Source organism: Cetorhinus maximus, chromosome 13, assembly GCF_964194155.1.
Source record: "Cetorhinus maximus chromosome 13, sCetMax3.hap1.1, whole genome shotgun sequence".
In the NCBI taxonomy this organism is placed as follows: Eukaryota; Metazoa; Chordata; class Chondrichthyes; order Lamniformes; family Cetorhinidae; genus Cetorhinus; species Cetorhinus maximus.
Window position 1 is genome coordinate 37,419,434 of NC_135891.1, and position 22,350 is coordinate 37,441,783.

Here is a 22,350-nt window from a genome sequence, read left to right on the forward strand (position 1 = left end):
TTGCCTGTAGTTCCTGAAGTTCTGCCAGTCCAAAAAGAGTGCCAGAGCTTAGGATCACTGACATTCAGAATTCCCATCCACTGCCCTGTCCTCTCAATATCACTTGAAAGTGGTGAGTTAAGACTAATTCAAAGCTTTCACCCACCAGCCAGGATTGGGGTCTAGACTGAGTCCGTGGCTGTCCCTGCTAAAGGTACAGTAGGGTTCTGTCAGAGATTTGCCGTAGAATTTCAGGCTTTATTCTATTTCTTTAAATAATTAAGAACATTTTTTATTGACAGCACTGACTATAAGGGGCAGATAAAAGGATAACCAGGCCAATAATGGCTGAATTCCCAATGACATATAAAACATATAACATTAACAAGTTCTTATATGTGAAATAATTTCCCAGGAAACATTATCACATTAGATATATTATAATGCAAAAGAAGAGTCAAGACAAATGTTTAACATTTAAAATAATGTGATTCCTTTGGGCTGCTTGGAGAGATTAGGTATGGTAGAGTATTTATATTGGCTAGGTTCTGCTTCATAGATGAACAAATAAAAGATCAGTATTTACATGCTGAGTATAAAAGCATGAATGCCAGGGTATACACATTAAAGAACTGCTCCACATCAATGTAAAACTACTAATGTTTGCATCAATGATAATTTGCGAAGGCATCCTGAAGCTGACATTTTCACACAAGTCACGGTCAACAGCTGTTTAATGTAACATTTTCCCAATTATCATTTATGGCCGATGCACTATTTGCAAATAGTGCCAAAAATATTTTGCTTTAGAAGAAAATGTTACCAAAACTTTAATCCTCTCAAACTACCTTCCTCTCAGTCCAGACCATCTACCATTCTCAACTGAATGGGAAGGCAGGAGATTTCTGACTAAATCAAAGTGTAACTGACTGCTAGGAAGTGTGGATGAGAATGCGAGTTAACAACTTCTCAAATCTCCATTGAATTTTTACTTCTTGAACTTTCCAGATGGTTCAGCAAACCCAGTGAAAAACATACCAGGAAGTGCATACCAGGAAGATTGCAAATTCCATCCCTGGTTTTACCTGATTAGTTGATCTCAGTTGGGACAGTGGGAGGAACACCATGATTTTCCTCAGTCAGATTCCTTAATTCCTGATCACTGTCCATGACCTTTGCTGGGATGGGCTTGTAAGGACAGACTTAGATTTGGCTTTGATACCTGCCTGATTCAGCTTGTGGTTGATTACGCTCAATACTTCATACATAGAATCACATTGGGTACAGGCACAGTAGGGGACCATTTGGGCCACTGTTCTAGTGCCAGTCTCCAGAAGAGTACCACTCCCCCATCTTTGCCCCATAGCCCTGCATTTTTTTCTATTCAACTAATTAGTCAATTCCCTTTTGAAAGCCATGATTGAATCTGCCTCCATTTTACCTCAGGCAATGCATTCCAGATCCTAGCCACTTGATGCCTGAAAATGTTTTGCTTATGTCACAGTTTGGTTTTTTTGCCTTTCACCTTTAATCAGTGTCCTCAGTTTCTTCACCCATTCACCAATGGGAACAGTTTCTCTCAATCTACTCTGTCTCGACCCTCATGATTTTGAACACCTCTATCAAATTTCTTCTCAACCTTCTCTTCTCTAAGGAAAACAGCCCCAGATTCTCAAATCTATTCACTGTTAGGATCCCCAAGGGGGAATTGTGAACCAAAATAACCAAATTTACCAAAAGACCCTCAAATGAAGAAATTACCAACAAGATTTCACTTTTGTAACTTTTACTTTAATGCAAATCAGAACCAAGACAAACATAAATTAACAGGCAAATTAGTCGGAATGAACTATAATTTACACATTCAATAGCAGATATAACAAAGATTATTTCACAAGATTACAAGCATTTATATCGCTTACCACAAAAATGTGGCACCATGTACAATCTCATAGTCTTCCCACCTCAATCTATTCAACCCTCGTGTCACATTCACCAGCAGGTGTATTCCATCCAAGATCCCCAGATACAGTTACCATTGACACAGGGCACGTCTAGCGAGCCGATTTCACTTGGGTCACATTAGCCCTACTGGCGTAGTTTTCCAGAGTTCCTTTTCAACCAACTGATCAATAACAGCTGGTTCACAATCTAGTCGTCAGATACAAACTTTCAGCTCTTTCGCATGCTGGAGCTGTTTACACCTTTTTCAGGATTCAATTCCTTTTAGCTCGCTTGTACATTTCTTCCCTGATATCTTCTGGAATTCTATTTTTCATCTTACCACCGAACAGAAACCTACCTTTTTATTGCACTTTGTTGGCTTCTCCTCACATAAGCTCTGCATTAACTTTCTACCGGTTGATAATGCTTCCAGGTCAAGGGTCACCAGGTTACATGGACCAGTATTTCTTATTATCCAAGAAAATTACAATTGACCCCTTTACAATTGATGCAAGCTCTTAAAAGACTTTTTCAAACATTCTTAAAACAATTACAGATTCCACATCTTTTTAAACAAATTACACATTTTCCTTGCTCAGTCTGGGTCAAAAGCCATCACACCATGTGACTCAGGTTCCTCATCCCTAGAACCATTTGGGTAAATCTTGTTTGCACCTTCTCCATGCCTTCACATCATACCTAGCACAAAGGAAGGTGGTTGTGGTTGTTGGAGGTCAATCATCTCAGTTCCGGGACATCACTACAGGAGGTCCTCACGGTAGTGTCCTAGGCCCAAACATCTTCGACTGCTTCAACAATGACCTTCCTTCCATCATAAGTTCTGAAGTGGGGATGTTCGCAGATAGTTGCACAATGTTCAGCACCATTTGCAACTCCTCAGACACTGAAGCAGTCCATGTCCAAATGCAGCAATACCTGGACAATATCCAGGCTTGGCTGACAAGTGGCAAGTAACATTCATGCTACACAAGTGCCAGGCAATGATCATCTCCAACAAGAGAGAATCTAATCATTGCCCCTTGACATTCAATAGCATTACCGTCGCTGAATCCCCCACAATCAATATCCTGGGGGCTACCATTGACCAGAAACTGATTTGGACTAGCCAGATAAATACTGTGGCGACAAGAGCAGGTCAGAGGCTAGGCAACTTGAACAAGTAACTCACCTCCTGACTCCCCAAAGCCTGTCCGCCATCTGCAAAGCACAAGTCAGGTGTGTGGTAGAATGCTCTCCACTTACCTGGATGAGTGCAGCTCCAACATCACTCAAGAAACTTGGCACCATCCAGGACAAAGCAGCCCGATTGATCAGCACCACATCCGCAAACATTCACTTCCTCCACCACTGACACACAGTGGCAGCAGTGTGTCCCAACTACAAGATACACTGCAGTAACTCACCAAGGCTCCTTAGACAGCACCTTCCAAACCCACTACCACTACTATCTGGAAGGATAAGGGCAGCAGACACATAGGAACACCACCACCTGGAAGTTCCCCATCAAGCCTCTCAGCATCCTGACTTGGAAATATATTGCTGTTCCTTCACTCTCGCTGCGTCAAAATCCTGGAACTCCCTCCCTGACAGCACTGTGGATGTACCTACACCATATGGACTGCAGCAGTTCAAGACAGCAGCTCACTACCACTTTTTCAAGGGAATTAGGGATGGGCAATAAGTGCTGGCTTAGCCAGTGATTCCCACATCCCCATGAATTAATAGAAAAAAAAATCCTTCCTAAAACGTGGTGCCTAGAAATGGACAAATTCTTCAGTTGAGGCTGAACCAGTATTTAAATATTTAACATAACTTACTTGCTTTTGTACTCCATGTCTTTATTTATAAACTCCAGGATCGTGTACCCCTTATTAACCACTTTCTCAGACCCCCTTCTGCCCCCTTCACTGATTTGTGTACTTAAACCCCCAGGTTCCTCTGCTCCTGCACTCCCTTTAAAGTTGTATCCTTTATTTTATATTGCCTCTCCTTTCTTTGGCCGGGGGGAGTTGACCTTGAAGGGATGGTGCCTCTGATGGGTCCAGGAGACCCACATTAGGGGCCCCCCCTTTGCCCGCCATTGCTAATGCTGCCAGGCTTCCTGCATGGTGTGGGGCACCACCCTCCGCAGATAAAACACCATTGATTGGCCACTTAAGGGCTTCCATAGGCCCAAGGGCATTAAGGCCACCCCTCTGGTGGGGCAGCACAAAATCCAGCCCAATGTGCTAATGCAATTATCGTGAAACAAATAAAATATATTTGAATAAATGTCATATGAGGAAGATGCATCGTTATAAATCAAGATTATCTCTCCTTCATACCTGTGTGTTCAAGGCAAAGAAATTGGGTGGAATAATGCAATTTTAAAATGATGAACTAACATCTATCCACAGATGCCAAAGGACTCAGTAACCCTGCCAAAATCAAACGCATGCGATTCCAAATACAAGTCAGTTTGGAGGACTATATTAATGACAGACAGTATGATTCTCGGGGTCGATTTGGAGAGCTGCTGCTATTGCTACCCACTCTACAGAGCATCACCTGGCAAATGATTGAGCAAATCCAGTTTGTTAAACTCTTTGGAATGGCTAAAATTGACAATCTTCTTCAAGAGATGCTTCTGGGAGGTGAGGAAAAGATTTAAACAAAATTGACTGAGATTTACCCCACAGTGTAGTGTAAAACTCATGTCAAAGGTAAGGACAAGATTAGAATTGGCACAAAAGTAAAATTTTGCAGATGATGGCAATGTGAAATAAAAATGGCAAATGCTTGCAGTAGTTTTTCTTTTTTTTTATTCTTTCACGGGATCTGAGCATTGCTGGCTAGACCAGCATTTATTATCCATCCCTATTTGGCCTGGAGAAAGTGTTGGTGAGCAACCTTCTTGAACCACTGCAGTCCATGTGGTGTAGGTACCCCCACAGTGCTGTTAGAAAGGGAGTTCCAGAATTTTTACCCAGCGACAGTAAAGGAACGGTGATATATTTCCATGTCAGGTTGGTGTGTATCTTGGAGGGGAACTTGCAGGTGGTTGTGTTCCCGTGCATCTGTTGCCCTTGTCCTTATAGGTGGTAGAAGTCATGTATTTAAAAATTGCTGCTGTCACAGAAGCCTTGGTGTGTTGCATCTTGTAGATGGTACACAGTGCTGCCACTGTGCGTTGGTGGTAGTGGGAGTGAATGTTGAAGATGGTGGATGGGTGCCAATCAAGCGGGCTGCTTTGACCTGGATGGTGTCGAGCTTCTTGAGTGTTGTTGGAGCTATACTCATCCGGGCAAGTAGAGAGTATTCCATCACACTCCTGACTTGTGCCTTGTAGATGGTGGACAGGCTTTTGGGAGTTAATCAGGAAGTCCAGCAGCATCTATGGCGAGAGAAACAGAGTTAAATTTTCAGTTCTGTGACCTTTCATCAGAGCTGAGAACAGTTAGAAATGTAATAGGTTTTGAGTAAGTGTAAGGGAGATTGTGGGCAAAAGAACAAAAGGGATGTTCTGTGATAGGGGTGGAGGGCAGGAGAGTTTAAATGACGAACGGTTTTGTAGTACTAAGCTAAGTGGATTAGTAATGGGCCAAATAAAGAAACAAAAGATGTGGCTAGAGTAGATGTAATTGGCAGGATGCTGAATAGCTACCATCTAAAATCAAAGGAAATAAGAGAGAAACAAATGAGAATAAACCAACAAGAAAAGCAAAACACAATGCGAGAAGAGGATATCATCTAAGATTATTGAACTCAATCTTGAGTGCAAAAGGCTGTAAAGGACAAGTCCTCTATGTGAAAACAGGACTTGGTCTCCACAAGGACTTTGCGCTGGGCGCTCCTACCAATACTGTGATGGACAGATGTATCTGCACACAGTCAAGCAGTTTTACACTGGGAAGACCAAGCGCAGACTGGTTGGCTGCTTTGCGGAACAGCTCCATTCAGTCCGCAAGCATGACTCCAAGCATCCGCCACCTTAAACATTCCCGACTTTTACCATCAACACACAGTGACAACAGTGTCTACTATCTACAAGATGCACCATAGCAACTTGTCTCCTTCAGCAGCACCTTGCAACCTCTACTGCTTAGAAGGACAAGGGCAGCAGATACATGGAAAGCAGAGGTAGGATGTTTTTCATCTCTGCTTAACCACCTGCAAGTTCCCCTCCAAGTCATACTCCATCCTGACTTGGAACTATATCATCGCTTGTGCACTGTGACTGGATCAAAACCCCGGGACTTCCTCCCTCACAGTGCTGTAGATGTACCTACACCACATGTACTGCAGTGTTTCAAAAAGGTGGCACACCTCCACCTTCTCAAGGTAAATTAGGGGTGGGCAACACATGCTGACCTAGCCAGCAATGCCCACAACCCATGAATGAGTAAAGTAAATAACTGTTTCACCAGGAAACAGTGTTTGGTACATATTCATTCATGGGATGTGGGCTTCACTGGCTGGGCCAGCATTTTATTGTCCATCCCTAGTTGCCCTTGAGAAGGTGGTGGTGAGCTGCCTTCTTGAACCGTTGCATTCCATGTGGCGTAGGTACATCCACAGTGCTGTAAGGGAGTTCTAGGATTTTGACCCGGCGACAGTGAAGGAAAGGTGACATATTTCCAAGTCAGGATGGTGAGTGGTTTAGAGAGGAACTTCCAGGTGGTGGTCTTCCCATCTATCTGCTGCCCTTGTCCTTCTAGATGGTAGTGGTTGTGGGTTTGGAAGGTGTTGTCTCAGGAGCCTTGGTGAATTCCTGCAGTGCATCTTGTAGATGGTACACAGTTCTGCTACTGTACGTCGGTGGTGGAGGGAGTGAATGTTTGTGGAAGTGGTGCCAATCAAGTGGGCTGCTTTGTCCTGGAAGGTGTCAAGCTTCTTGAGTGTTGTGGGAGCTGCAGTCATCCAGGCAAGTGGGGAGTATTCCATCACCCTCCTGACTTGTGCCTCGTAGATGGTGGACATGCTTTGGGAAGTCAGGAGGTGGGTTACTCATCGCACTCATCCCTTCTTATTTCCTTTGCCTTCGGGTGGTAGCTATTCAGGATCCTGTCATTCACACATCCTCAGGCCACATATTTTGTTTCTTTATTTGTCCAATTACTACTCCATTTGGCCTTACAACATGAAACCTTTTGTTATTTAATGTCCTGCATTTGCATGGAAATGTGTTGTACAGATAATCTGGAGAAGTCCCAAAGAAATTCAATCTCAGTATCTTTTTTTAGGTTCTCAAGTATCCTTTGTGTTTCAGGTACTGCAAATGAGACACCACATACACACCATTCACTACATCCTCATCTGGTCCAGGAGCATCTAGCAAGTAATGTGATAGTGACCAGCACAATGCCTGCTCCAGTACAAAATGGGCAGATCTGTAAGTATTACATGCTGCCCATCCAAAATTGAAAATTACTACTGGTCTCGCTGCAGAAGAATTTTCTTTTTCATGTTTAAGTATCATTTGTTTATACTTTGTTTTTGATCTGTAATAAACCATTTTCCAACAGAAAAGGCCAATTGGCAACTTGCATCTATGTTGATATTGCTCTATAAGTGACCACTACAACATGGATAGGATCTGCCTAGCTTCACCAGACTGATAGTTGTTTCCTTTCATGATGAAAAACACCCTACCTCTGCTTAACACCTTTAACACTGTAATTACTGTAGGCTTGGTTATCTCAGTTGGTTAGAGTGTGGTGCTTTTTTTTAATCCTTCATGAGATGTCGGCATCACTGGCTAGGCCAGCATTTATTGCCCGTCCCTAACTGCCCTTGAGAACTAAGTGGCTTGCTAGGCCATTTTAGAGGGCATTTAAGAGTCAACCACTTTGCTGTGGGTCTGGAGTCATTGCCAATACCACTACATCACCACCTCCCCCTATGATAACATTGATGTTTAATTCCCCTAATGGCTGAGGTAATTCTTGGGGCCTGCCTCTTCTACTTGTCCCACTGTGATGTCATGGCATCATTTATTCATGATTAGCAACCTTCGGACAATGAGGACCCACATGAAGAGAGAGAGAGACACTGCAATTGCCACAATGCCAGCAATTATCCCTAATCTGTGGCTATGCTGAGGAAATGGGATTCCTGGCATTGGCCTCTTACCTTGCTGGCCTCATAAGAAGTAGGTTGAGGTTTAATTTCAGGTCCATCTAGCAGACTCACACTGAGGTACAGTAGGAATGTGCTATAAAGGGACCATTGGCATTAGCTCCTACATGTTAAACAAGGTTCATAGTATTTTATTCTTTATAAATACTGCGACCTGAAAACCTTTATATTTTAAATATATCTCTTCAATTACTTGGTTTTAATTTTTTTTTCCCCCAAGAACTAATGATTTGTTTTGCTTTGTTTATATGTATACCGCAGCCACACCTGAAACTCCATTACCTTCTCCACCTGGAGGGTCTGCATCTGAGCCATACAAACTGATAGCAGGTTCTGTACCAAAACAACCAACATCCGTTCCTCAACAAACCATTCCAAAACAAGAGGCAATTTAACATGTGGGACGCATCTCAGAGCGAAAGATATAAATAAATAACTCAATAGATTTTCCACACCTAGAGGACCATATTATGAGAACACTGTTTTAATAAGAACAATGTTCCATTTTAAAAGACAACACAGATGAATCCAAAGATAAGCAAAAGGTTAATGTTAAGACATGTGTTTAACTGACTGTCATTGTAACACTGCTCCCTGAGTATCCAAGAGACTGCTGTTCAGTGCGGAAAGATTGATTCAATTCATTTAATAATTTGGAATCCAGCACTTAAAATGACAGCCATTTCCTTCATCTTTCTGGTCGATTTTAATTCTGATTGCCCAGCAGGTATTGCAGAGGTGGGGATTATAATGGTGCAGTTTTAGATAGAAAAGGCGTTATATGTTCCTTGTCCAGTTCTTAACTCTTAAGACACTGGAGAGCTACATAGCACAGGGAGACAGGACATTCCTCAGGGTTGTGCCCTAGGCCCAACCATCTTCAGCTGCTTCATCAATCATCTTCCCTCCATCATATGGTCAAAGGTGGGGATGTTCTTTGATGATTGCACAATGTACAGCACCATTCGCAACTCCTCAGATACTGAAGCAGTCCATGCCCATATGCAGCAAGACCTGGACAATATCCAAGCTTGGGCTGACATGTGCAAGTAACATTCGTGCCACAGCAGTGCCACACCATGACCATCTCCAACAAGAGAGAATTCAACCATAACCCCCTGACATTCAATGGCATTACCACAGCTGAATCGCCGATTATCAGCATCCTAGGGTTACCATTGACCAGAAACTGAGCTGGACCAGCCACATAAATACTGTGGTTACAAAAGCAGGTCAGTGACTGGGAGTTCTGCAGTGAGTAACTCATCTCCTGACCCCCCAAAACCTCTCCACGATCTACAAGGCACAAGTCAAGAGTGTGATGGAATACCCTCCACTTGCCTGGATAAGTGCAGCTCCACTAATACTCAAGAACCTTGACACTATCCAGGACAGAGTAGCCTGCTTGATTGGCACCCTATCCACCACCTTAAACATTCACTCCCTCTACTACCAATGCACAGTAGCAGCCGTGTGTACCATCTACAAGATACACTGCAGCAACTCATCAGGGCTCTTTCGACAGCACATCCAAACCCGCATCCTCTATCACCTGGAAGAACAAAGGTAGCCAATGCATGGAAACACCACCACCTGCAAGTTCCCCTCCGAGCCACTCACCATCCTGACTTGGAATTATATCGCCATTCCTTCACTGTCGCTGGGTCAAAATCCTGGGACTCCCTTCCTAACAGCATTTTGAGTGTACCTATGCCACATGCACTGCAGCAGTTGAAGAAGGCAGCTCACCACCGCCTTCTCAGGGCAATTAGGGATGGGCAATAAATGCTGGTCTAGCCAGCGAAACTCACATCCCATGAAAGAATAAAAAACTATGCAAAATCATGGCCCAATGATGTCATCGACATCACAGCACCAATTTAACTGAAAGATTAAAGAGTTCCAGAGGGGCCAAGACCAACAGCAGAATCTGATGGGAATCAGGGGAGTGGCTAGGATAAGTTTTTAAATTTAACTTTTCTGAGGATTCCTTGTGGGTCCCCAAACTATACATTATGCCATCGCCTTTGGGCCTTGCCTCTCCCTCTTGGCGTCAGTATTTCTTGCGAAATTGACCTCCCAACAATATCATGCCAGGGATGACTCCTAAGGCCCTGGCGTCTGCAGGCTCCCATGTCCCAATTTCTGCTCTCAGCCACTGACCCTGATGTCCCGCCTGCTGGTTTTAGCCAGTAGACAGTGCTACAGTATTTGAATGAGCTCCCAAATGGCCCGGCTTTCATGCTGAACTCACCACGGGGGCCTCAATCCCACTCTTCATCCCCTCCACCCTGAATGTGTCCCCGGTTAAAATCGACTTTTGAGTTTCTCAAGTGAACATAACTAATAAAGGTCTGTGCTTGTTGCTTTTAAAGAATGTTCCGGTTCTGACTTATAGTCACACTGCCCAACTAGATGTGAACTAGATTTTGACATAAGCTCAGGTTGAATTCGCAGTGTTTTGACTCTGGGTGCAACCAATGATTTTCAGCAGAGAACCCGCTCAACTGTCCTACTGAACTTTAAGCAAGTTTAATATTTATGAATCGGTAGTACTTGGGTTTTTCTATAAATTCAGTTCCTTTGTCCTTTCCTTCATTTATTATTAGTGTACTTTTGTGTCCCGTATTTTTAGATTTTCTTTTATACCATTTAAATAGTTGAAATTTGAGTAGATGTACATATGAGAAAAAGAAATTCTACATATTACTATATAAAATGCTTAATCTACTTAAAAGATTTGAAGAGAATTCATTCATTGCTGCAAATACAGGAGTGGTAATATTTGCTGATCTAATAATCCCATCGAACATCTAAAAGTTAAATTACAGTTGTTTTCCTGTGTACAGTGCACTTCTGTACAAGCAGATACAAGTACGTGTACAATACACGTTACGTGCCAAATGGGAGCCTCACATCTCTTTTTTTACTTGCTTTACGTACTTACTTGAACTGCCACATAAGTGGATCCTATACCAAAATAGGATGTCCTGCTTTGAAATCCCAGTTTCTCCCACATAGCAGCCACAATGTATCACCTCACTTATAGTAGTGAGATACAAAAACCATACATGAACTAAGAAGAACCAGGACTACAAGACTACCAATTTATGTCTCCTACATTGCAATAGAGATTATTCTTCAAAAGAACTTTTAACTAAAAAGTAGTTTGGGTTGTCCTGAAGTTGTGAAAGACGCTATATAATGACACGCCTTTTTCTTTTTTGTGTACTTTTGGGGTGGATTTCGGTGGGGGCTCTCCTACCTCCTCCATTGCTTCAGCAGGGAGTCACAGAAACCTCAGAAAAACAATGTTTGGGGCAGGCTTACTTCCTGGGGCAGGTGGTTCCAAAATTTATGTCAGAGCACGGGGAAAATTTGTGTCACTGCAGCTACAGTATTTGCTGCAGTGCAAACTATTAATATGGGTTTCACATATTATCATCATTAATGCATTTACAAATGATAATAAATGCAGGTCTTTTAACAAGGTCAATATTATAACTTTTGAAAAACATGTAAAGAAATATTCTGTTCTAGCCCCTCTTCCATTTGGATGTATGCCAGCGTGAGGATCAGTAGATGAATCTATGTACCCTTCCATCCGTCTTGCAACCCTGCATTAGTCTGTGTGATAGCGTGTCACTGCTGTGCCTATCTATCTGCTCCAACATGACTTCAGAGCACTCCAAAAACCATTAATTTTAGGGTGCACTACCTCAGGAATATTTTATTTAAAAGAGAGACCTCTGATAAAATGATGTCAGGTTTATTTTTTTTTCTTTAAATGTAAGCAGATTTGTTCCTTTCAGTAATCTGCTTTTGTTTAAAATGAAAAACTTTTCTTCTAAAATATTAACAATGAGCTAATGAAAATGTAACTTTTGTATAATTATTTGCTTTAGCAGGTAACAGAATTATAAATATGGCCAAATATTGTTATTCTATTTGCTTAGACAACAAATATTACTTTTTAGCATGACATTACAGCTGCATCGTGCTTTGAATTCCTTACAGTCTATTAGTAGAATATTTGTGTTCTAAAAAGCGTATTTATTACAAGTCATTTTATTTAAACCAAGGTGATTCTTTTTTACTTTCTTTGCATAAAAAAGCCTCTAATGCACATGAAATACTTTCATTAATGTAAAATACTTCTGGGGTAATGTTAAGTCTATTTAATAAACAGGGTTTTAATAGCACTTTGGAAAAATCCTTACTGCATTGTAAAGAGCATATTTAAAAGACAACTTATAATGGAATAATGAATATGTTGTTTATAATATTCTTGATTGAGCATGTTACAATATACTGAGTCTTACATTACTTTATGACCTGTGTTTCAAACAATTTATAGGTTGAATGTTTATGATGTAAGCTAATTGGTTTTATCCATCAAGTACTCTACAAGAAACCTCACTATGATGCAAGCTGTCCATTGATGCTCCATTATACAGAAGTCTATGAGATGTCATTAATCCATCCTATAACAGCTGAACAACCTAAAACCTAATGGCCTGATTTCATACTTGGTGCGGCACAGGCACAGTCATAGTACCAACTCTGTAAATATTGATTGGTTATAGGAGTGACTGAGTGCCCTGAAGCTAATGGCAATATTGGACACTTGAGGTCAATTGTATAATCAGAGTCTGAAAATCTACAATCAATATTTAGGTTGTCATACCTCTGACTTTTTATTCTAAAACCATGGCAGAGGAAATGACTGATAGAAGCTTAGAGCACAAAGCTACCAGGTGCCTTACACTTTCACTCCTCCGTGACAACCAGCAGTGTATAGCTCCAAAAATAATGTGTCCTGCTAGTCCTAGAGTGACTGACTTTGCATAATGATGTGCCACTCAACAACATCTTGAGAAACCTTTGAACTTCCTGTGTTTTAGTGCATTGAGCAGAAATAGTCTCTCACTGAAAACTGTTGTCTGATAATGCCAATTGGTTGACACAGGACAGTTCAGTCAATCAGGCTGAAAATTCATGCTGAGGTTAACATTTAATCTAAACTGCCCATCATTAACTATAGCTTTCTGCAAAATTACTATGAATTTATGTTATCTCAGGTGCAGGTAAATTTCTCAAGCCTCAAAATAATCTTTCTGGTTGGCAGCAGCTCCTCTATACCATAGCAAAAATATAAAGTTTGAATATGTATGTTTATTTACAAAATACAGCATTCTTTATCATCGGATGTGTTGGTGTGTTTTAAATTGGGAAAATACTTCTTTTGAACATCTTGTCTCAAGGCAATGATATGCACATTTTACAAACCACAGTTCAGTTGTCAAAAGAGTTTATATCCCACCAAGTATAGTGACAAAGCACACATTGACAGGTAGTTTGATCTTTATCTGTTTGTAGCAAAAGTGCCTATGATGAAGCATTAATAGATTTGTAACTGTAGATTTTGCACTTCACATATTGAACTATTTTAGTGCTTACAGCATCTGGGTGTGGTTCTAGTGCTCACAACTGCCAGAAGCTCTAAAATGAGTAAGTTTAAAAGAAAATGTTCTTCATCTACCTGCAGCCAGGTAGCATTTATTTGTACATAGAACAAATAATGACAATAGCTCTAATTAATTTATTGTAATACGGATGTAATTTTTCATGAAACTATTACATTATTTTTATAAATCATATCACTGATTAATGACAATTAAGAGAATAACATAGTTCTTTAGCACAACTGTACATTTTACATTTTATACTTCTCATCCTTGCAGTTTTGACTTTGTAAGGTATTTCTTTATTGATATTTCATTGCAAATGAAAAGTTTCCTTAAGCCTCTGATGTATACTGCCTCAGTTCTGAATACTGTAATTATTAATGTATTGTTGCCATTCCTTTAACTCATGTAAAAACAGAAATAATAAATAAGATCTTTTCTATGTTTTTCACTGTTTCTGACTATTTGTACTATTTGCCTTAAAAGACAGCTCAGCAATTGCACTAAGCTAAATGTAAAAAATGCTGGAAATACACAGCAAGACAAGCATCATGTGTGTAGAAAAAAGATGGATTCATTTTTCAGGTTTAGGGCCACTCCTCACTGATTCCATTATTTTACTGTGCAATATTGGGAATTTGGCTCTGGTTAAAGTAAGAGAATCAATGGTTATAATTATCCATTCATACACAATGCTGTAATATTTCTTTAATGGGGAACTTTGGAGGTACAATATCAGTATTAATAATCTGTAAAGGTTCATAATTGAAAAAAATCAGCTGTCCCATGGTTTAGATGTGTGGACATTGTATCTTACACCATTTCAATGTGCTCAAGAACACTTTACTATTAGGATTAATTAAAACCATTTGACCTTGGCGATCCCTAGTGGTATGAAATTAACTTTCTCAAAGCCAAACTATACAATATTTTACAAATTAAAGGCACTGATTCCCAATATGTTACACCAAATCATTGACCTAATATTGGTTTTGGAATTTAGCGGAGGCCTACTTTCCAAATGTCTTATAGTTGACAAAGTATTACACACAATTCTCGGATAGGAGACTTGGGGTAGATTCTTAACTGCACTTCCTTTGCAGTAATCTGGTAGATTGGTTCATACAGTCTTCATAGATGCTGACTCATTTGAATTCCATTGGAAACAATGCAATGAAAATAGGTACTATAGGTACTATAAAAGTTGACAAGCCACCCGGACCGGATGAGATGCATCCAAGGATATTGAAGGAAGTGAGAGTAGAAATTGCAGGGGCACTGGCCATAATTTTTCAGTCTTCCCTAGACTTAGGGGAGGTGCCAGAGAATTGGAGAATTGGAAACATTGCACCCTTGTTCAAAAAAAAGGTTATAAGGGTAAGTCCAGCAATTACAGACTAGTCAGTTTAACTTCAGTGGTGGGCAGAATTCTAGAAACAATTATTTGGGATAGAATTAGTAGTCACATGGAAAAATATGGGTTGATAAGGAAGATCCAGCATGGATTTCTAAAGGGGAAATCATGTTTAACTAACTTGCTAGGGCAGGATCTTCCGGTCGGCGAGCGGGGACGGGGCCCACTCGTTGACGCGTAAAATGACATCGGGTGGAACTCCTGACATCACCCTGCATTATTTCCATTTTCAGGTCGGTGGGGGCACAGCCGAGTCAGCCTTGCTATTCCTGACATATATTAATGATCTAGATCTTGGTGTGTGCAGGGGACAATTTCAAAGTTTGCAGATGATACAAAGCTTGGGAGTGTTGTAAACTGTAAAGAGGACAGTGTAGAACTTCAAAAGGATATAGACAAGTTGGTGGAGCAGGCAGGTAGGTGGCAGGTGAAGTTCAAAGTGGAGAAGTGTGAGGTGATGCATTTTGGTAGGAAGAATATGGACAGAAAATATAAAATAGGGGGTGACATTTTGAAGAGGGTGCAGGAGCAGAAAGACCTGGGTGTATATGTGCATAGATCATTGAAGGTGGCAGGACAGGTGGAGAGAGCAGTTAATAAAGCATATAATAGCCTGGGCCTTATGAATAGGGGCATAGAGTACAAGAACAAGGAGGTTATGCTGAATTTATATAAGACACTCGTTAGACCTCAGCTGGAGTATAGTGTACAGTTTTGGACACCGTACTTTAGGAAGGATGTGAATGCATTGGAGAGAGTGCAGGAGAGATTTACGAGAATGGTTCCAGGGATGAGAAACTTCAGTTACGAAGATAGATTGGAGAAGTTGGGACTGTTCTCCTTGGAGATAAGAAGGCTAAGAGGAGATTTGATAGAGATGTTCAAAATCATGAGGAGGCTGGACAGAGTAGATAGGGAGAAACTGTTCCCACTCATAAAAGGGTCAAGAACAGATTTAAAGAGATTTACAAAAGAAGCAAATGTGACGTGAGAAAAAACTTTTTCACAAAACAAGCGGTTCGAACTGGAATTCATTGTCTGGAAGTGTGGTCGAGGCAGGTTCAATCGAGGCATTCAAGAGGGTATTAGATAATTATTTGAATAGAAACAATGTGCAGGGGTACAGAGAAAAGGCAGGGCAATGGCACTAGGTCATAATGCTCATTTGGAGAGGCGGTGCAGACATGATGAGCCAAATGGCCTCCTTCTGTACTGTTAAAATTCTGTGATTTAAAAAAGGGCGATCCACTGGTGGATTACTGTTCAGGTGATGAAGATGAAGTTCCAATCTATGGGCAGGAGTTTCCCTTCATCGGGTGGGCGCAGCGGGTGAGCCCAGGAACAGCCGCAAAACGGTTCACCGCCCACGATTGGGCCCCGATCGTGATTTCACGCTGGTTGGCCAATAAATGGCCAGCTAGTGTGAAACGCGCGTTGAGAATCTCAGCGCTACCGGGATGGGGGCGGGAAGAGAGCGAGCGCTAAAGTCTGCGCATACGCGGGGGAGCACGCATTGCTAGCTCCCTGAAGGCACAGAGCTGCCTCAGGGAGCTGAAGAATTTTAAAACAAAATTAAAGATTTTAAAATTGCAGAAAACAATGTTCTCACAACGGACCCCTGCACCTTTACATGGAGATTATGGCCTGAATTTTTCAGTCAGCGTGCGGGGGCAGGCCCGACACGCCAATGAGTAAACTGATGCATGATGACATTGGGCATGCATCCCGACGTCATCACACTGCCTCGTGATGTTTCGTTCGGCAGGCGCACGCCAGAGTCGGCTGCGTGCCCGCAGATATTTAAGCCGCCTATTAAGGCCATTTAAAAAGTCATTAATGTAATTGTTAACACTGCCAGTCCAAACTTAAGGTCGGCAGGCAGGCAAAAAGGCCAAGCGGCCTTCACGTTTTTTAGGAAACCTCATCCACGAGCGAAATATTGCGCGAGTGTGCAATGACGTCGGGACGCTCACCCGACATCATCGCGCGCTATTTCATGTTCAGGTGTGTCGGGCCCGCACCCGCACGCCAAGCTGAAAATCCTAGCCCACGTGTTTGTCTTCTAGTCTTGAGCAGTCCTACACCTGGACTCCCTCTGGAGATGCATAAGCCAATTTCAAATGGGTCATCTCATTTGAAAGAGAAAATAATTGGTCCAAAGAAGGGTGTTTTCCCTTTATTAAGATGCACCAAAGCCATGTTGACTAAGGGCTGGGCTGCCTAGGCATTTGTGACAATGAGGGCATGAGTCCTAAAATTCTATGGGGATTATTTTGCTCTTCCAGCATGACTTCAAAAACAGAAGAGCTGTGGGAACCCTATAGTATGTTTTTCTAGGGTTCCACGGTTTGTCCTTTGAAATTACAGCAGGTAAGCTGGAGAATCCCAAGGAAGAAACCAGGAAGGAGACATAAAACTTACTAATGTCTCTAAATAAAAATTCAATAGAAAATATAACAGTGCCAGAGAATAGGCAGACAGCAATTTTAAATCCTATCTTCAAAAGAGAGAGAGAACAAATTCAGGAAACCATAAACCATTTATTTTTATAGCAGTGGTAGGAAATATACTAGAAGCTTTGCTGAAGGATGAGCTAACCAAACAACTAGAGATGGAGAATATATCAAAAATAATCAGCATGGATTTTTAACAGGAAGGTTTTGTTTAACCAACATTATTGAATCCTTTAAAGAAGGAACAGAAAGAGTAGAAAAGGGCATTGCGGTAGATGTGGTAAAAATAGACTTTCAAATGGCCTTTGATAAAGTGCCATATAAGACATAAGTGACAAAGTTTAGGGTGTGTGGCATAGGGGACAACATAGCAAAATGGGTTGGGGTAGAAAAGCAGTAATCTGTAAGCAGTAAAAGTAGAATGGATCATCCACCCTTCATAGATGCTGACCCATTTGAATTCCAGTGAAAAAAATGCAATGAAAATAGGGTGGGTTCTATAAAAAAAAATGGGTGACTCATTGCCAGATTACTGCTCAGGTGTTGAAGATGAAGTTCTAATCTATGGGCAGGATTTTACGTCCCGTGGATGGGCGCAAGCCTGACCCAATCGGGCGTAAAATAGCGTGCAATGATGTCGGGCAAGCGTCTTGATGTCATCGGGCACTCGTGCGATATTTTGGTCAGTGGGTGCACGTGAGAGTCGGCAGCGCGCCCACCGACAATTAAGAAGCCTATTAAGGCCATTATTCAATTAATTTAAAGGTAGTTTTCGCTGCCCCTTCAACCTTACAGTTGGCGGGTGGGTGAATCGGCCAGGCGGCCTACGGATTTTTTAGGAAATCTCATCCATAGGTGGGATTTAATATTTTTTAAATAAAATTTTTTTGACATAACTTTTATTACGTTTATGTTCATGTGAGTGAGTCCTGTGTGGGGACACATTTTTCACATTTTCATAATCGTTACTTTTGTTTTTACAATTCTTCAGCTCCTTGAGGCAGCTTCCCCCGCATGCGCAAGCTTTTGGTGCTCACAGTCCTCCCGTTCCCCACCCCCCACCCCGGCAGCGCTGAGCTTCTCAGTGCGCTTTTCACACAGGCTGGCCGTTAAGTGGCCAGCCAGCGTGAAATCGCAGTCAGGGGCTGATCAGGGGTGGCAGACTGTTTCCCGACCGCTCCCGGGCCCGCCTGCCACGCTCACCCAATGACCCAAAAATCCTGCCCTGTGTGTTTGTCTTGTAGTCTTGAGCAGTGCTACACTTGAACTCCCCCTGGAGAAGCATAAGCCAATTTTGTTTAGCACTCCTAATATGTTCCTAAAATACAGCATGCTAAACAAAGATGGGCTAAACAAAAATCCCTTTCCCATAAGAAGGCATGTATTAAGGGTGTATTATGTTCCGAACTTGTAATTTTTACATTAAAAACCAATTGGTTGTCTTGATCCTAGCTGGTCCAAAAGTCCTCTACTACTCTTTCTAACTTATTACTCTTTAACTTACCTCCAACTTGTCACTCCTGCTAACCACTTCCCATTTCCCTCTCGCCTCCCCCTTACTCCCACGCTGCTTCCCTCTGCACTTACCCCTCCTGATTCTCTTGCTGTTTCTGGCTCACCGCTTCCCTCTCCTGACCCTTTGCTCCAACCCTCCTGCTCGCTGTCCCTCTCCTGAGCTCTAGCTCACAGCCAGGGTCGGGAGAGGGAAGCAGTGAGAGCGGTGGCAAGCAGAAGGAAGCAAGGGGGTCAAGAGAGGGAAGAGGAAAGTGTCAAGGAGGAGGGAGGGAGTGGGTTGAGAGAGGGAAGCAGCGAGCGAGAAACAGCGAGGCGATCGGAAGAAGGAAGCGGAAAGCAGCAGGGAGTGAGGAGGTCGAGAGAGAGGATGAGCCGGAGTGGCAGCGAACGAAGCAGAGATGTGGTTTAAAAAGCAGACGGAGCATGCGCAGTTACATCGCAGTTCTTGGTGCATGCACAGTAACCCCACCAAAACAAAAGTGATGGAAGTGTTATTCAAATAAGTTCTGTTATTTACAAAAACACTAAAATGAAAATACGCTATTAGAACATGTTTTAAAGGAGGGAATACCTCTATATAAATTGCTTGAAGTAGTAGTGTTAGCTGGTAAGACCAGAAAGAATTCAAACAAAGTCTTGGGCTTCATTTCTAAAGAGATAGGATAATAAGAGCAGAGATGTAATGTCAAATTTATATGAACCCTTAGTTAGGCCACACTTAGGTGCTGTGTGTAGTTCTAGTCTCCATAGTACAAAAAGAAAATTAAATCACAGGATAAAGTTTAGAAAAGATTTACAAGAATGTTGTCAGAATTGAGAGGATGCAACTGCCAGGATGTAGTTTGTTAATTTAATTATAAGGAGGCGACCTGCCTCATATTTAACCACCCATTTTAAACTTAACCCTGGCTGGCTTAGTTCTCTGGGCCTCAGAAAACCAATCGGCTAAAGGGAAACGAAGACCGTTGGATCTAGTAGCTAATTGCCTTTCCAATTACCTGCTAGATCCAGTTTACCTGCTTCATCGGACACCCTTGATCGGACATCCATGACCCTTCTGATTTCCCTCCCACCACTCTTCCAGTCCCCCCACCAACTCTTCCAAATTCTCCTCAAATCCTCCAATCTCCCCTGGCAGTTTTGATCTGTCCCAAACCTGGCCTTCCATCTCCCCTGCTCTCACCTCTATTCTGCCTTCTGGCCTTTGATCTGTCTTCTGGCTTCCCATCACCCACCCTGATCTGGAATGCAATCTTGCCAATGGCTTCTGATCTTCCCCTCTACCACCCCCAGCACCACACGCTACTGCGGCCTTTTTGATCCTTCTCTCCATCCACTCTGCTCAATAGAGAGATGTAGGGACAGAGTGGGAATAGGTCATTAGAGTGGGAGGAGCTTTTGTAGATTATAAGTGCCGTCATAGACCAGTTGAGCCACATGGCCTGTTTCCGTGCTATAGGCTCTATGGGGGATTTTTAACCCCCGCCCCCCACACCACCCCCACCACCCCCACCACCCCCATCCAAAACAGGTGGTTTTAGGTGAGGTTGGACATTAAACTGAATCCCAACCCCAACCCATCTCCAATCCATCCATTTTGTTTTAGTGGACGTGGGACTTGGGAGAGGTGCTCTCAGGATGTGGGTTGGTAATTTACTTATAAGAAGGCTTTCGGCCTTATATTTAACTACCATTTTAAGTGTAATCCTGGCCTTGTGCTGGAGGCCCACTCACCTGACAGCCAGCTACCTACTCAATCTGGCTTGCTGCGGCCTGGAAATGGAGTTAAAAACTGCTAATCAGGTTCGGCCATTAAATTCAGCAGGTTCTTTGGGAAATAAATTTTCCTGGACCTTAAAGCAGCTCCTCCAATCCATCTCTGCCTCCCACTTAATATTTAGCCCAATATAATTCTATGGAAATTGGCCTCATAATGATTCTACAATTTTATCATCTTAGTTAAGTAACTAATCCATTAGCTCAATGTAGTCTCGTTCCCTATTTCACAGCCCTAAATATAAGTTGAGCAAGAGCTTCATCCATTGTGGATTTTGCTAATATTCCAGAATTACATGTTCTACCAGATATGTTCCTCAACTGAGCTGTTTTTTGGAAGGGGAAGCTGCCTCCTGACAAGTTGTTTGACATTGGGGTTGCACAATTATTTCTATATTTTAGATAACTCTAAGATACATTTGAGAATCATAAATATCTTCAAGATATTGCTGGTGGCATTTGAAGGTTATATTTCATTTAGATGTATTTTTTTGTAGCTATAATTTTTCTTATGATCTTTGATTTCATGTTATGCAGTTTCAGGCTACCATATTCGTCCCTGAGGAAAAACGACTGATCATTCAGTGGATAAACATTCTCTGAAATTTGAGATCAAGGCCTAAATTTTTGGTCCCTGTTCGGGTGTGCAGAGTTGGGAGAAACCCCTACTCCACAAATCCAACTTGTGAAAAGCTAGCCGGAAGTTCCTATTTTTATTCTGGTGGGGGGGTGTAGTGGGAGTCTTGCCTGTCGCCCCCAGAAACAGTTCGGGGTCAGCACAGGGGCTGACAGGAGCGGAGGCGGACTGGGCCAAAGATTGGAGAACAGCTAATGTGGTTCCACTATATAAGAAGGGTTGTAGAGATAAGCCAGGGAACTACAGGCCAGTGAGTCTCACGTCAGTGGTAGGGAAACTATTGGAGAAAGTTCTGAAGGAGAGAATCTATCTCCACTTGGAGAGGCAAGGTTTAATCAGGAGTAGTCAGCATGGCTTTGTCAGAGGGAGTTCATGCCTAACAAATTTGATTGAATTTTTTGAGGAGGTGACCAGGTGTGTAGATGAGGGTAGTGTAGTTGATGTAGTTTATATGGATTTCAGCAAAGCCTTTGACAAGGTCCTAAATGGGAGACTTATAAAGAAGGCAAATGCACATGGGATACAGGGTAATTTGATAAGGTGGATCCAAAATTGGCTTAGTTGTAGGAGGCAGAGGGTGATGATAGGAGGATGCTTTAGTAACTGGAAGCCAGTGTCCAGTGGTGTACCACAGGGATCTGTGCTCGGTCCCCTATTATTTGTCATTTATATAAACGACATAGATGACTATGTGGGGGGTAGGATTCGTAAGTTTGTGGATGACACAAAGATTGGCCGGGTGGTTAACAGTGAGGTTGACTGTCTTGGGCTACAGAAGTTATAGATGGGATGGTCAAATGGGCAGATAAGTGGCAGATGGAATTTAACCCTGAAAAGTGTGAGGTGATACACTTTGGAAGGAGTAATTTGACAAGGAAGTATTCAATGAATGGCATGGCACTAGGAAGTTCTGTGGAACAAAAGGACCTTGGCGTGTGTGTCCATAGATCTCTGAAGGCGGAGGGGCATGTTAGTGGGGTGGTGAAAAAGGCACATAGAACACTTGCCTTTATAAATTGAGGCATA

General features: G+C 42.2%; 1 protein-coding gene and 1 long non-coding RNA gene across 3 annotated transcripts in view; one reads left to right on the forward strand and one right to left on the reverse strand.

Annotated features, from left to right (window-relative positions):
• hnf4a (hepatocyte nuclear factor 4, alpha) overlaps positions 1-13,975 on the forward strand; it is a 95,023-nt gene extending 81,048 nt beyond the window's left edge. For both annotated transcript variants that reach the window (XM_078555276.1, XM_078555277.1), the window contains 3 exons: positions 4,341-4,577; positions 7,193-7,315; positions 8,323-13,975. In XM_078555276.1, the coding sequence (XP_078411402.1) occupies positions 4,341-4,577; positions 7,193-7,315; positions 8,323-8,456 (494 nt within the window). In that variant the 3' untranslated portion in view covers positions 8,457-13,975. The remainder of the gene's footprint in view (positions 1-4,340; positions 4,578-7,192; positions 7,316-8,322) is intronic.
• Positions 5,022-22,350, reverse strand: part of LOC144688552 (uncharacterized) — a 65,358-nt gene continuing 48,029 nt past the window's right edge. The window contains exons 2-3 of the long non-coding RNA XR_013578437.1: positions 19,483-19,560; positions 5,022-5,317 (exon numbers count right to left, since the gene is read on the reverse strand). This is a non-coding gene — a long non-coding RNA (uncharacterized LOC144688552). The remainder of the gene's footprint in view (positions 5,318-19,482; positions 19,561-22,350) is intronic.